The sequence below is a fragment of the Miscanthus floridulus genome, chromosome 10 (genome assembly GCF_019320115.1).
Source record: "Miscanthus floridulus cultivar M001 chromosome 10, ASM1932011v1, whole genome shotgun sequence".
Classification (NCBI taxonomy): Eukaryota; Viridiplantae; Streptophyta; class Magnoliopsida; order Poales; family Poaceae; genus Miscanthus; species Miscanthus floridulus.
Window position 1 is genome coordinate 3,455,441 of NC_089589.1, and position 15,098 is coordinate 3,470,538.

Here is a 15,098-nt window from a genome sequence, read left to right on the forward strand (position 1 = left end):
ACAGAGCTCAGAAAGGAAGGCTGCAATGAAATTGGTTTTGTTGATCCCCATATAGTATTCAAAGACCCAATTACTCCAATGACTAATTGGAAGTCTGAGTCAGAGAGTAACCTCATGAACTTCTTAGTGAACCAACGCCACAAGAAGGATATACTCTTTCCCTATAACTTCAAGTGAGTGTTAATCATGTCGATCATAGCCTTAATGGCTCATATGTTGATTCTAGTTAATTAATGAGTGTTATGCGTTATATCCTATAAACACATGCAGCAATCACTGGATATTGATGGACATCGATCTGGTGAAAAGTCACTTGATAATCTATGACTCGATGAGAAAACCACAACAAGACTACCAAGATATGATAGATATTATCCAGAGGTAATTTCGAGATCTCTAGCAACTATATATACACACAAACATGATGATTAACTATATCTGATGACGTGGCAAATTTTTTATTGGGCAGTGTTTGGAAAACCTTTATTGAGAAGCAACACATGGAAAAATGCAAAGCGCCACTGAATGTAATCCCATTGAAAGTAAGTCCCCTGAATCGCATCATCTTTATTAATTAAACATATAGCTTTCACCGGATCACCAGATTGGATGACAAATCTTTTTCTCGTAAAGTGGTGTCTGAGGCAGGAACAGGGGAACAACTACTGTGGTTACTATGTTTGCAAGTTTATCAAGGTGGTCTCCCAAAGAACTCCTACAGAGAGACTCAAAGTACGTTAAAAATACACTATATATTCATTTAATTATTATTATTGATTGTGTTACTATGTCTTTATATATATATATGTACATATATTAATTTATTTTCCTTTAATTCAAACCTGTAGACTCGATGGTTGGAGGAAAAGGTCATACGGCAAGACCAAATCAAAGCAATTCAAGAGTCTATAGCCGGATTTTTTAATGAGCAGGTCATCGATTCCAAGGGCGAGTTCTACTTCGACCCAACACTGCCATTGAAGCCAAGCTAGAGGATGAGAAGAAACTTGTTATGTCACAACAACTATAATGCAATCTTTTGTAATATATGCACATGAAATAATATAATGTAAAATACACATATGCATGCATGCATGTAAATATATATATGATGCATGCATGCATATATATATATATATATATATATATATATTTATATGATTGAATTGTGTGATTTAATACGTTCATTGTGCTTGAACCGAAACATACTATATGCGCGTATAAATGTATAATTAGCAGCGTACAATACGACTTCGAAAACCTATTTTGAAAAGAAAACAAAAAAATGAAAAGAAAAGAAAAAAGAAAAAAACCTTTAGTCCCGGTTCGTATTACCAACCGGGACTAAAGGTGCCGGCCATCGTGGCATGTCAGGAGGCACCTTTAGTCCCGGTTGGTGTTACCCACCGGGACTAAAGGTCCTCCTTTAGTCCCGGTTCCTGACCCGGGACTAAAGGACCCCCCCTTTAGTCCCGGATGCTTGCTCCCGGGTGGGGAACCGGGACTAGAGGGGGTTCCCCACCGGGAGTAAAGCTCGGTTCTGTACTAGTGCTAGCCGTTGGGCTCTGGCCAACAATGCCGGACACGTTCGGTAGCATATCGGACACATCGGTGTGACTAGGCAATCAACTCTCTAAGTTAGTTTAGCGTAAGACGTCGAAACTCCCGATAATTGCCAGAACTCCTGACCGTCGGAACTCCTGACTCATGTCGGAACTCCCGATGAACCAACCCGAGAACACCAAGAACTTTATCGTGGCTGGGCAAATACCGGACACGTCCGGTATCAACACCGGATGCCAGACCAACAAAAAAATAGGTTAGTTCTCTTGTCTCTGAAACACTCAAAACTCACATGGGTTGGCATGAGCACTTATGAATGATTATCTATCAACATAATGCATCCCTCTTAATAGTACGACATACCTACAAAACTCAAGATCAAAGCAAAAATGAATTTATACCGCTTGAGTTGATCTCTTTTGTATTGATGCCGTGTCTTTCAATATTCATCAAGTGAGGGTGCCAATATGTCGATATTGATCTTTTTACTTGAGCATAGCCATCTTGAGCATGTGACTTGATTCCATTCATCAAATATGAATAATCCCAAATGTATCAAGTCACTTTCATCAAACACTCCAATAGTAATTTGATCCTCTACATCAACATGACCATTATAGCTTGATTAGTACCTCAACTAAATGCAAGTACTTCCTTCTTCACTCTAGCTAGGTTCTTCGGCCGCAAAGCCATCGCTTGCCCTTCACCCTTGCTTAGTACCTCGAAGCCTTTCCTTGCTATCTTCACCATCTCAAGCCATCAAGTCACATCTTGTGTTGAATCATCCATTCATTTGTATTGTTATCTTTTTATTGCAATTTAGCAAGCTTCAAATATGAGACCATTCTGTATGCAATCCCTCATGTCTCATTAATTAATTCTTACCGGGCTTGCTTTCACATAGTACATAGAAATCCCACAATAAATAAGCCTTTGCATGAATTCCATTTGCATTGTTGTCTTGTGCTTGAACTAGATTGTTTATACAACAACACATTATTTTGTCTTTCATTAAGTACCAGTGAGATAACTTATTACCTGTCCACACTTAGCAAATGGGTTAGACCTTTAATCACGTTGTCATTCAATCATCCAAAACCCACTAAAGGGCTAGATGCATTTTCAATCTCTCCCTTTTTGGTGATTGATGACAACTTGATTAAAGCTTACAAAAGAATATAAACATTTAAGCTTTTGGGTTCAATAATTTATGAGAGGCTCCCCCTTAATATGTGATTATGACTAGAATTCACAAAATGACCTCAAATGTCAATTGCACATACTAAAACATATAGGAGGCTCCCCCTAAATCATTGCATCCGTGGGGTGCAAGTGTGTGTGACAAAGTAAAACTGTGATGCATATGACAAGATATATCACACAAGAATAAATATAAAAGCATCACATCAAACATTTTTCATTCTAGCATGCATGGTCCTTATGAAAATAAATACAACACATGTATGTCACACATAGCACTCATTACACATTTTCTCAAGTCCACAAACCACTAAGATAAATTATATTGTCACATGAGTCTCAAAGGATACATCCATAAAGCATAAGTATAAGTCTCATCTCTCACATGATACAATCTATCTCAAACTCAAGATACATCAATGAAGCTCAAAAACTATAGCTACAATACATATCTCTAGGTACAAAGATAAGCAAAAGAAACAAATATCCTGAAGCTTTAATCAGTCTCTCTCCCCTTTTGTCATCCATCACCACAAAGGTCCAACAATGACATGCTAAGCACAAAGGGGCTGCAAGCTGTCTCTGAAAGCTATGATCACTCACCACCATCTTCATCTCCATCTCTGCCATCATCCTCATCATCTGAGCGTGGAGGACCAGCTGGACGAGAACCACCCTCACTAGACGGGTCATAGCCACCAGACCCGTAGTAGCTAAAACCACCTGTGAGGTCACTCCACCAGTCTGAAGCATACTCGTCTACAACACTAGGACATGGCTGAGAGTGAGTAGGCACATGAGCCTATAGTGGTAAAGTGTCAGGGTGCTCTGGTGCCTGCTGCTGCTGCTCCTGTTGCTGAAGAAACTCAGCGTACTCTCTGTCATACCTAGCCTGCTGCTGCTCCTTAGTTTCAGGCTCACTGGTTGCCTCATCTGATAGTGGAGACCTAGGAGGATCAAGCTCAAGTCTAGCAGCAATCTGCTTTAGAGTCTGAGTATCCTTCCTCCTAGCCTCCCTCTCCTTCTGCTGCCTGGTGTGGATGTCTCTGCACATCCCAAATATAGCACTGAACATCTTATGAGTAGGAGAAGGAGGACTGCATCGACGTGAAGAAGAACATGAAGGAGCATGTGGTGGAGCTAAAACTCCTCCTCCTGCTGCTGTTGCTGCACCACTCTCAGGTGCATCTGCCTCTGCTGCTCCCCCTGGACTAGGTGGGGTACTCCAACCTCTGTCAAGTCATCTACTATCTTTAGGACTTTATGCTTCTTGTCATACTCAATGGTCTCTGACCAAATAAAGTCCCTTGAGGGACCTCTCAGCCACACTCCTTATCTCTGACCAAATAAAGTCAAAAACACTGAATGGCTATGCACCTGGAGACATCCTGTGGAGAAAGTTTCTAGAATAATCAGCAATGTTCCCTTTGTCTCCTCCCTTGCAATCAATGGTCTTCCTGAACATCCTGTCTAGGTACCTATAGGTAGGGTGAAGACCAACTACCTTCTCAACTGCTCCTCTCTAGCCTCTTGGTGGGTACATGTAAGCGAGCTGCTCAGGAGGTAACACCTGCTCTGTGTGGATCCTGTCTCTCTGAAGGTCCTCCTCTGTGAAGCCAAGAAAAGCTACAAAGGCGTCATAGTCAACACTGTACCACTGGCCCTCAAGCATCCAATGCATACGCCTCGGCTCCTCTTCCACAAACAAAGTGGCATAGAACTGTGCAATGACCTCATAGTTCCAATCATGTACAAACTCCATGAGCAAGTATACACCTGTGCGGTGACAAGTGGCAATAGCATAGTCAATGAAGGACTTACATAGCTCTCTGACATATTTCCAATCTATCCACCGAGACTTGGCTACCACAGGATTCCTAGCAAGTATCACACTAGTGTAATAATCTAGATGGAACACAGTGTGAAAGTGATGATCATACTGAATCCTAGGCAAACCTCTAGGATCAATCCTCCTCTGATCTCTTGCTCTCTCAGTCATACCCTTTCCTTTGTGGTTGACTCTAACAACATAGTTGGGTAAAACTGGAGCATGTACTTCAAGAAGGCCATAGTGCATGCCCTGACATGGGTGGTGCTTTGGAGGTGCCTGCTGCTCCTCCTCTATCTCCTTAGAGCTATCACCACCATCTGACTCTCTGTCTAAATCTCTGTTAGTGCTCTTCCTCTTCATGTTCTCAACTCCGTAATCCTCAGTTTCATCATCAGAAGAGGGGCTGCTATCACCATCACCACCCTCTCTGTACTGTGGAGCGCCCCTAGTGGCTCTAGAGGGTCTCCTGCTGCTGCCCTGCTCCTGCTGACTGAATCTAGGATGCAAGCCCTACCTTGCCTTCTTGTATTTCTCTAATGCTAGATCATGCCTATGTTTGGATCTGGGCTCCTGTCTTCCACTCATAGCTGTTGCCCTATACCCAAATAACATTCCATATAGAATCGGTCTTAGAAGCATGTCCAAAAGATCTCATTTTTGTTGAAATATAGGAATAAGACCAATCATCTAGTGCTTTGTAGTCACCTCAACCAAACCTAGGTCATAAGGTTTACAGAGCATTGCCAACAACTGATCTTAACCCTAGAATCAACTATTGAAAGGATCAGAATAAATGGAGCAGGAACCCTGCTCTGCTGGGGAATACCGGACGCGTCCAGTATGCAGTATGGGCGTGCAGCACCCTCTCCGAGGGCATTTGATCCAATCCTCACCAATCCATTTCAAACTTTAATCACAGCTTCTAGACCACCAATGCAACATCTTGACACAAGGAATTCAAAATTGAAACACTATCCAACAGATCAGACGGGTTTCGGGATTTGAAATACCTAAAATGGGAAACTTGAAATCGATTTCAAATCCATCGAGGAGATCCTTGATTCTTGTTGTGGGAACCCCCAATCCTTCTTCCTTCTCTTCTCCATCCTTCAAAGCTTGCCCGTGGTCCAAGGAGGCAATGCGAGCTGCTGTGGTGGCTTTAGAGGGCTAGGGCACACTGCTTGCTGCTGTGGAGGCTGGTGAGGCGCATGGTAGGGAAGCAGAGCACGGCGTAGAGGCGATGCAGCGGCAAGGGCACAGCAATGGCGCGGAGTACGGGCGAGGGAGCGGGAGAACTGCGGCGGTTGGGAGAATGAGCAACGGTGGTTGCGGTTGAGACAGGGTGAATAGAATGGGCCACGGACCTAGGCCGAAAGGGTATTTGACCTAGCTCTCCACGGATACCGGACACGTTCGGTATTTGCGGGACCAGTCCAACTTGTTCCAAATTTCATTCACTTAGTTCCAATCCCCCTCTCTAACATTTCTTGATCCAAAACAAGTCTGTCCTTGATCCAAATAAGGTGTAACTACTTTTCCTATCCAAATGCCATGAATTGCTTTTCTCTTTTCCAAATATTTGGTATAAACATGATTTTGCTTACTTAAGAGAGATATAGTAGAATGTGGACTTAAGAAAGCCATGTCATGTGTGATTAGCCAATCAAACAATCAAGGAGAGCTATAATCATCACATGGCAAGGCTAGGTCACGAAGACCAAGACTCAAATAGTTTTTCAAATTCACACCACCTACACATGCTAGTTATAGGTTTTGAAAAACATCCCTCCTATGTCACACAAATGCACACTCTAGCATATAAAGGGCCTTAGATGCACTTACAATGCATGAATGTAAATACATAACTTTTCCTTGAGCCCACAAGAATTTCACTAAAAAGATACATAGCATGATAATCTTTATGTTGACCTTAATTGCCAAATGACCATGCTAGATACAAAATCAATTTTTCATTCAAAGGACTATAAGGAATGCTAGATAAATTTGTTAGTCCACAAAGGTGCAAAATAGAAACTGAGCTCCCCCTAAATAAATGCTTTAAGTAATTTGAATGACTTTCAACTAGCACTTTATTCTATTAAGAATTTGGGAATCAATTTTCTATTTTGACCAACACGAAGTATTAATGCCATATTTAAATTTGAGTTCAAGAGATGCTCACAATCCACTTAGATTTGATAAATCACAAGCTTCTGAGTAAATTAAGGATATATGGAAATATATGGATCAAACACTCAATTGCAATCCAATTAGTGTTCTGGTTCTTGTAATACCGAACATGTCCGGTAGACATACCGGACACGTCTGGCATGTTCAGAACAGACACACTTCTCTTTCTATCCCTGACCATACCAGACACGTCCGGTAGGTGTAGGACAGAGATAATTAATTCATTGCTTGTGATTCTTCGTGTTAGCTGTAGTATTTCTTTTATGCCCTGCATCTCAATAAATAAATTGCTCTACTAGAGAGCTAATAAAAACACCATATGGCAATCATGATAATTATCAAGTGAAACTAATTAGCCATTTTCAATATTTCACAAATATGCCTATTTGTGAGCCATTGAGCACAAAACACACAAAGTGGCTATTCTAAAAGGTTTAGGTACTTGTTACCAATGGTGAGGATGAAGTAGATGATATATTTATTAAATTATCTTTGGGTCAACCATATAGGAGATTATGATGAGAATTGGTTGATAGATTGAGTGAATATTTTCAATTTGCTTTCTCAACCACCCCGATGCCTTCATCTCATCACCAAGTACCTACATCATTAACATAAGCACACTTTGGTACCCAACTCTTGTTGGGTCCTTTTGGGTTAGTCAATAAGTGCTTAGGTACCCAAATGGCTTTAGTACTAGTTTGTGGTGAACACATCACTTTGCTAGTGCTAACTCCATTTGTGGTCTTCCTAAGCATATCATTATAAACAAATATGTTCGGCTTAGGAGTCTTACCATTTGGGCATTCATAGCTTAGATGCCCCTTTCTTCTACAAGCATAACATATGCGGCCTTTGTTTGCTCTATGCTTGTTTTGCTTGTATGGACATCTATCAACCTTGTGGCCCATCTCATCGCATCCATAGCAACTTCTTGTCGCAACTTGGGCTTCCTTTCTTGCCTCTTTGTACATTGGGCATTTCTTGGTAGGATGCCCCAATTTCTTGCTCATGAGACAAGCGCTTTGTCCATCACTTTTCTTTTGGTTGGCAAACTTGTTTGAGGCCTTTTGTTCGGCCGCTTCACACTTATCGCCCCAACTCTTATGTGGACATATTGCACACTCATGTCCATATAATCCACAACCATAGCATAACCTTTTTCCAAGTTTCTTGCTCTTGGTTGTGTTGGCCTTTCTTGAAATGTGATTCTTTTGTTGGGCTTTGGAGGAAGCAAGGTTTGAACCCTTCTCAACCTTCTTCACCATGTTATCACGGTTATCTTGAGAAGGTTGTGCTTTCTCCTTACCCTTCAACCGAATCACATCTTTCTTTGATCTTTCCACCTCTTCTTTGAGCTCTATGTTTTCTATGAGATTTAGCTCAATCAAAGATTGGCTTGCTCAAGGAGCACACTCATTAGTATAAGAAATATTTAATTGAGATGGTGTACTAGTGAGTGAATGTGTGAGAGGTTGAGAAAATTTTACCAATGTGATCACAACCTGATGAGCCACCTCAAGCATGATGCTTGATTCTACTACTTCATCATGAGAGCACTTTAGATGAACATAGTTTGCTTGTAGCACATTATACTTGCTTGATAGTTCATCTAGCCTTGCCTTGAGCTCAAAGTTTTCCTTCTCTAGTTGTGAAACACTAGAAGAGGAGTTAGTAACTAAAGTATGCTCAATTGACATTTTTTCATACCTCTCATTGATTTCCTTTAGTTCTTCTAACTTGGAGATGAGAAACATTTCTTGACGTTGAAGTAATTGCTCTTGCTTCTCATTCCCTTCTTCAAGCTCATCATTCTTTTCAACTATCTTCATGATGATGAACTTGTCTTTGTGGTTGAGATGATCAAGGTTGTAGTTGTCTTCAACTTCAACATCACTCTTATCTTGATCATCTACTTTTTCTTTCTTCTTTTCTTGATCTTTCTTGTTACTCTTCTTCTTGCTTTTCTTGGCCATGAGACACAAGTGATGAGAATCATGAGATACTAAGGTTCACTCATCACTTGGTTGCCACCGATCTTGAGCATCCTTGCAAACAGCTGCTCGCTGCTCTGCTGCCTTGGCCATACCGGACACGTCCGGTATGTGTAGGCAGACAGCAGGTCATGTGCTGCTTGCACTTCTTGCTCCGGCTCGGCGCTCTTGAGGTCTTGTGAGGCTTCTTCGCTGTATGAAGACACAATGGACATACTTTCCATTGACTCAATCTCAAGTGCATCATCACATTTGGATTTTCCATATAACTCAACAAGTCTAGTCCAAATGAGATGAGCACTCTTCGGAGGTGGTTGCCCATTAAAAATTGTCTCATCTTGAACCTCTGCACTCAATGTACTCAAAATGACATTAATAGCTTGAGCATTGAGTTGCACGCATATTTCTTCCTCTTTTGACAAATTTTTGTTGTTGCTCCAATCAACTATAGGAAGAGGTATGCTTGTATCCACAATATGCTCAACAAGAGGGCTAATAGCTCGAAAAGTATTGAGTACATGTAATGACCAAGATAGAAAGTTTGAACCATCATTTTGAAGAAGCATCGGCTCCAACTCAATAGGCGTCGACATCCTTTTCTCACGGCGGTGAAGCTTTAGGTGAGAACCTCGCTCTGATACCAATTGAAGGAACTAGGATGCCGCCTAGAGAGGGGGTGAATAGGTGTTTCTGAAAATTAACACCTTTAAAAGCGGAAACAATTAGTAAAGGGAGTTTCTAAAATGGCAACTCCAAATAAGAGTAATACCACCCCTCACAAGTTAGCCACAGAGTGTGTAAAAGATACTAAATAAATCTAGGAGCCACAACCCTGCAACACAATGATTAGCGTAGTGAATAGATAAAAATAGAGCAGGGGGCAATACCGGACACATCCGGTAGAGGTACTGGACACGTCCGGTTCGATCGAACACTTTAGGCAATATCGGACACTTCCGGTAGTTATACCGGACATGTCTGGTATACACGAGTTCTGCAGTGTGACCCCTAACTTGCTCCTTTTGATTCCAAACTTCAATCCAACCTGTAGGCACCGACTAAAGATAGTGCCACACACAGGTAACCTGCACAAGAACTAGAGCAACACAAATACCAAATGAAATGCGAATTGAGACACGATATTTGTTTTATCGAAGTTCAGACTCGTTCGAGTCCTACTCTCCGTTGAGGGGGCTGTGGGTGACCCAGCGAAGGTCAGCCCTAGAGGGTACCACGGAGGTCACTCTAGCCGAAGTCTTTTCCAACTCCTTTTCCTCCTTCCACTAGTTGAATCCGAGGCGGCGGAATCGGCTGTTATAAACTTTCTGAGGCACACCACAATATCCCGGGTGCTCTCTGGCGATGCCTAGCCATATAGGACCAAAGAGTCCAAGAGTAACAAATGCAAATCATGAAATAGACAATATGCACAAGTGCTCAAGTGGTGGCTTGCTCTCCTTTTGAATTTCTCTCAACCCACTAATTGATTTGGCAATTTGGATCACACACTCACTAAGAGAGGGTTTGGGAGAGTTGGCAAAGCTCAAAAACGTGCTAGAGGATCAGCAGAATCAGCAACCTCTAAAGATGGAGGCTTGGGGGTATTTATAGCCCCATTGAAAAACTGGCCATTTTGTAGTCGTTGGAATACCAGACACGTTCGGCATGCATACCGGACACGTCCGGTATGACTTGCACTACGCCAATGGTAACTGAGTTAAAGTATCATTGCGAGGCTTCGAAACTCCCGACGAATGCCGAAACTCCCGACCCTTAGCTCATTTAAAAACTTGCCGTTGGGCTCTAGCCAACAATACCGGACACGTCCGGTAGCATACCGGACACGTCCGGTGTGACCAGGCAGTTAACTCTCCAAGTCAGTCTGGCATGAGACGTCGGAACTCCCGACGATTGCCAGAACTCCCGACCGTCGGAACTCCCGATGAACCAACCCGAGAACACAAAGAACTTTATCATGGCTGGCCAAATACCGGACACGTCCGGTATTGTCAGACCAGCAAAAAAACAGGTTAGTTCTTTTGTCTCTCAAACACTTAAAACTCACATGGGTTGGCATGAGCACTTATGAATGATTATCTATCAACATGATACATCCCTCTTAATAGTACGGCATACTTACAAAACTAAAGATCAAAGGAAAAACGAATTTATACCGCTTGAGTTGATCTCTTTTGTATTGATGCCGTGTCTTTCAATCTTCATCAAGTGAGGGTGCCAATATGTCGATATTGATCTTTTTATTTGTGCATAGCCATCTTGAGCATGTGACTTGATTCCATTCATCAAATATGAATAATCCTAAATGTATCAAGTCACTTCCATCAAACACTCCAATAGTGATTTGATCCTCCATATCAACATGACCATCATAGCTTGATTAGTATATTAACTAAATGCAAGTACTTTCTTCTTCACCCTATCTAGGTTCTTCGGCCGCTAAGCCGTCTCTTGCCCTTTACCTTTGCTTAGTACCTCAAAGCCTTTCCTTGCTATCTTCACCATCTCATGCCATCAAGTCACATCTTATATTGAATCATCCATTCATTTGTATTGTTATCTTTTTTATTTCAATGTAGCAAGCTTCAAATATGAGACCATTCCATATGCAATCCCTTATATCTCATTAATTAATTCTTACCGAGCTTGCTTTCACATAGTACATGGAAATCCCACAGTAAATAAGTCTTTGCATGAATTCTATTTGCATTCTTGTCTTGTGCTTGAACTAGATTGTTTATACAACAACACATTATTTTGCCTTTCATTAAGTACCTGTGAGATAACCTATTACCTGTTCACACTTAGCAAACGGGTTAGACCTTTAATCACGTTGTCATTCAATTATCCAAAACCCACTAAAAGGCTAGATGCACTTTCACCGCCATATGCTCGCCGCCCACCCAGAACTTGAAGGGCCCCGGGACCCCACAACAGCCAGTAGTAGCAGCAGCAAGCGGCACGGGAGAGTGACAGGCGCGCGGTGCGGCCGGCGATTGGGGAAAGGGCACGATGACGCAGTAGCTCGACGAGCGCTGTGGGGGAAGGGGGCGGATGGATGAGCGGTCGCGTTGCTTTGGGCGCCGAGTAGATGAGGGAGTAGGGATTTGTTTTTTGTTTCTAATGAGAGAGATGAGGCCCGCTCCTGCGGAGCCGCGTCTGAACGACCGTCACGAGACGGATGTCCGTGACAGATCATTATCGATTTTGTATTCGTGTCACCTTCTTATAGACTTCTAGTTTTTGGTATTTGGTACTTCCTCTATCCCAAATTATAAGACGTTTTGGCATTTATAGATTTATAGTATTTGCTAGTATGTATCTAGAGATAACATATATCTATATGCTTAGCAAAAGCTATAAATCTAGAAAAGTCAAAACGTCTTATAATTTAGAACTGGGGGAGTACCATTTAATTTCCTTCTCTTAAAAGCTTTGCCAACCTTACCTCCTGATCGGGTGTTAACATTATTGTTTTAGAATTTTTTGTCTAACTCATCCAATTTATCGAGGAGCTGCTTTTACGAGTGAAGAGATCATGCTACGTATATTCACCTGTTGTAAAAAATTTGAAGCTAACAAATTTTTACGGACATATTGGAGATCAAGTTCATAAATGCACAAAATATCATACATCTACGAGTAAGGGGAGAGTAATAATACAGATAACTAGCTAGTTAACTACGCATATCAATCGTAGACATGGCATGGTATGTTGTTGCCAAACAAATACAGAGTACTTTATTTTGCTAATAATGATCTCAGGCGTCGTTGAGGTCGTCCGGGTCTAGCAGTTGCTCGCCATGGCTGGTGCTGCCGAGGAAGCCGGCGTGCGACAGGAGCACCCAGAGGTGGGTGGTGAGCTCCCCACGCCCTTGCAGGTGTATCCTGTGCTTGGCTGCCCTCGTCGACGCCGACAGGTGCAGCAGGAAGCCCGCCCAGAACCTGCCCAGCCGCTCCCACAGCTCGTCCCTTCCGTACAGGGACAGGATCTTCTCCGACAGTCGAGCGCCCATCCCGACGATCGTGGCGTCGCCGTTGCCTTTACCCGCGAGCCTGACGAGCCTTTCGCGGATCTCCGCGAGAGTGGCAGCGCCGCACCCGCGCAGGGCGTCGCGGGCCTCGCCGCGCACGGCGTCGAACACCTTGTTGGCCACCAGGCCGTTGTCCGGCACCAGCGCCTGCGTGGCCAGGTACGCGCAGTAGTTGGACAGGCTCACCGCGGCCGCGTAATGCCGCGGCCACGGCACGGCAGCCGGCAGCTTGCCCTCGTCGCCGGCGGCAGTTGGCGTTGGCGGCAGGGAGTACAGGTCGGCGCCGCGGCCAGCTCCTTGTGCGGCTTCGTCAAGCAGCTTGATCTGGCAGAGGCTGGTAGCGACGTGCCAGACCAGGATCTTGTGGGTGTCGCCCTCAAGCTCGCGGGCGGTATCCTCCACGGAGGACCCCCCATGGCCATCGGCGAAGGCGTTCCGGAAGTAGGACATCAACAGAGCGTTCGTCTGTTCGGCCCAAGACGCCTCTGATGGACACTGATGATCGGGAACGCTCATGATCATGGCCTTGAGCGACCCGAACACCACCCTCTTCACCTCGCTCTGCAGCTTGACCTTCCTGACGACGAGTGGCCTTATTGGGAACTTGGTTCGCGCCGACATGAGCAGGTTGTACTGGCGAATCCGCTGGTCCCATCGGCCCCGCCAGATGGCAGCGAACATGATCCTCGCCGCCTTCTCCGCCGCCAGCCTCCGCAGCGTCGCGACTCGCCCATGCCCTTGCCGCCGCTTCAGCTTGATGTAGTGGCAGATGATCCAGACCTTGGTCCACTGCGACAGCACGTAGACGCCGACCTCCATGAGCTCCCTGCAGACGATGATGGCGATGATGCAGCGGGTGACGACCACGCCGTGGCTGATCCTGTTCCTGTCGACATAGTTCTCTTCGGGCATGTCGTAGTTCTCTTCGGGCATGTCGCGCACGGCGTAGAAGAGGTACAAGGTGGCCGCGGTCATGAGCAGCGATAGCAGCAGGCGCACGCAAGGGAAGCCGGCGGCGAACACCACCGCGTGCTTGCTGTAGATAGAGCCGCGGAGGAAAGACAGCTCCGCCTCGGTGACGCGGAGCGCGCGCTCGTAGCCGTCGGGCCCCTCCTCCAGGACGGCGCCGGCGACGAGCCGCCGCGTCGTCGGGTGCGCCGCCTCCGCGATGGGGAAGTCGTGGAAGCGGCGGCTCTGAAGCTTGTACAGCGCGAAGGAGAGGCAGACGTCCTTGAACCGGCTGTCGCGGTCCGTGGCCTCGCCCAGCAGCCTGTCGCCGCCGCCCGCCTGCTCCCACACCTCCTCGACGGTGACAATCCGGCCGTCTGCAGGCCGCGACGGTAGGACGACCATCTCGGGCGTGAACGCGGGCGGCGCAACGTCCATCCTCAGCTCTTCTTCCCCGACGACGAGGTACCTGTACCCTTTCATGGTGCGCGGGCAGGCGGCGGCGGCGTGCTGCACCGTAGCCATGTAGTCGCTGAGAACCTTGACGCCCTTCATGGCGGCGCTCGCCGTGCGGTGGGAGGAGACGTAGTACCAGATGATGCGCGCGGCGTTTGTGGACCAGATGATCCAGAGCGCCGCCTCGAGCTGGGGCGGCGTGCCCTTCGCCGCCTCGAGCTCGTTGGCGGACCAGAGGGCGGTGAGGAGGTCGACGAGGCTCATCTCCTTGGGCCGGTAGGGGCGACCGATGTTGCCGCTCTGCTGCATGGTGACGATGAGCACTGCCCAGACCTGGAAGAAGAAGCAGGAGGAGGTGGACGGCTTCATGAGGCCGAGGGTGTAGATGACGGCGTAGTAGTTGAGAATCTGCAGCAGGCGGACAGCGGGAGCGACGAGCCGCCGCGAGGAGAAGCGGGGCCCGAGAGAGCCTACGGTGAACCTGGCCAGCAGCAGCAGCGTCGTCAGCACTACCCACAGCTCCTCGCTGCTGGCGGTGACGATGCCCATCTTTTGGTGCTGGCTCTGCTTGTGCTCAGCTTTGGTTGCGCGATCGAGCTCGACGAGATTAGGCGCAGAATTGGCTCAGAACAAGAGGATCAGCACGATTTTTGGAGTGGGACCAGGGAAGAAAACTGATCAGTGACAGTAATGCTAAATGACACTCAGAGTGTTTCTCTGCCTCCAAACACTCGATTCCTCTCCCTCTCATTCTTTTCCATCTCCGGTCTCTTCCTCTCTTCTTCCCCAACTCCAGCGAGGTTATAAGGGGCTCGGAGGGAGGCAGGCTATCCAGACGGTGGGGACGTCAGGAGGGCGGTGTTA

The 15,098-nt window shown here is 45.6% G+C and overlaps 1 protein-coding gene across 1 annotated transcript; it reads right to left on the bottom strand.

Moving 5' to 3' along the window:
* Positions 1-12,455: 12,455 nt before the first annotated feature.
* On the bottom strand, positions 12,456-14,831 carry LOC136490264 (uncharacterized). The gene has a single exon (XM_066486748.1). The coding sequence runs from the start codon at positions 14,781-14,783 to the stop codon at positions 12,558-12,560; it is 2,226 nt and encodes a 741-aa protein (XP_066342845.1). The 5' UTR covers positions 14,784-14,831; the 3' UTR covers positions 12,456-12,557.
* Positions 14,832-15,098: the final 267 nt, after the last annotated feature.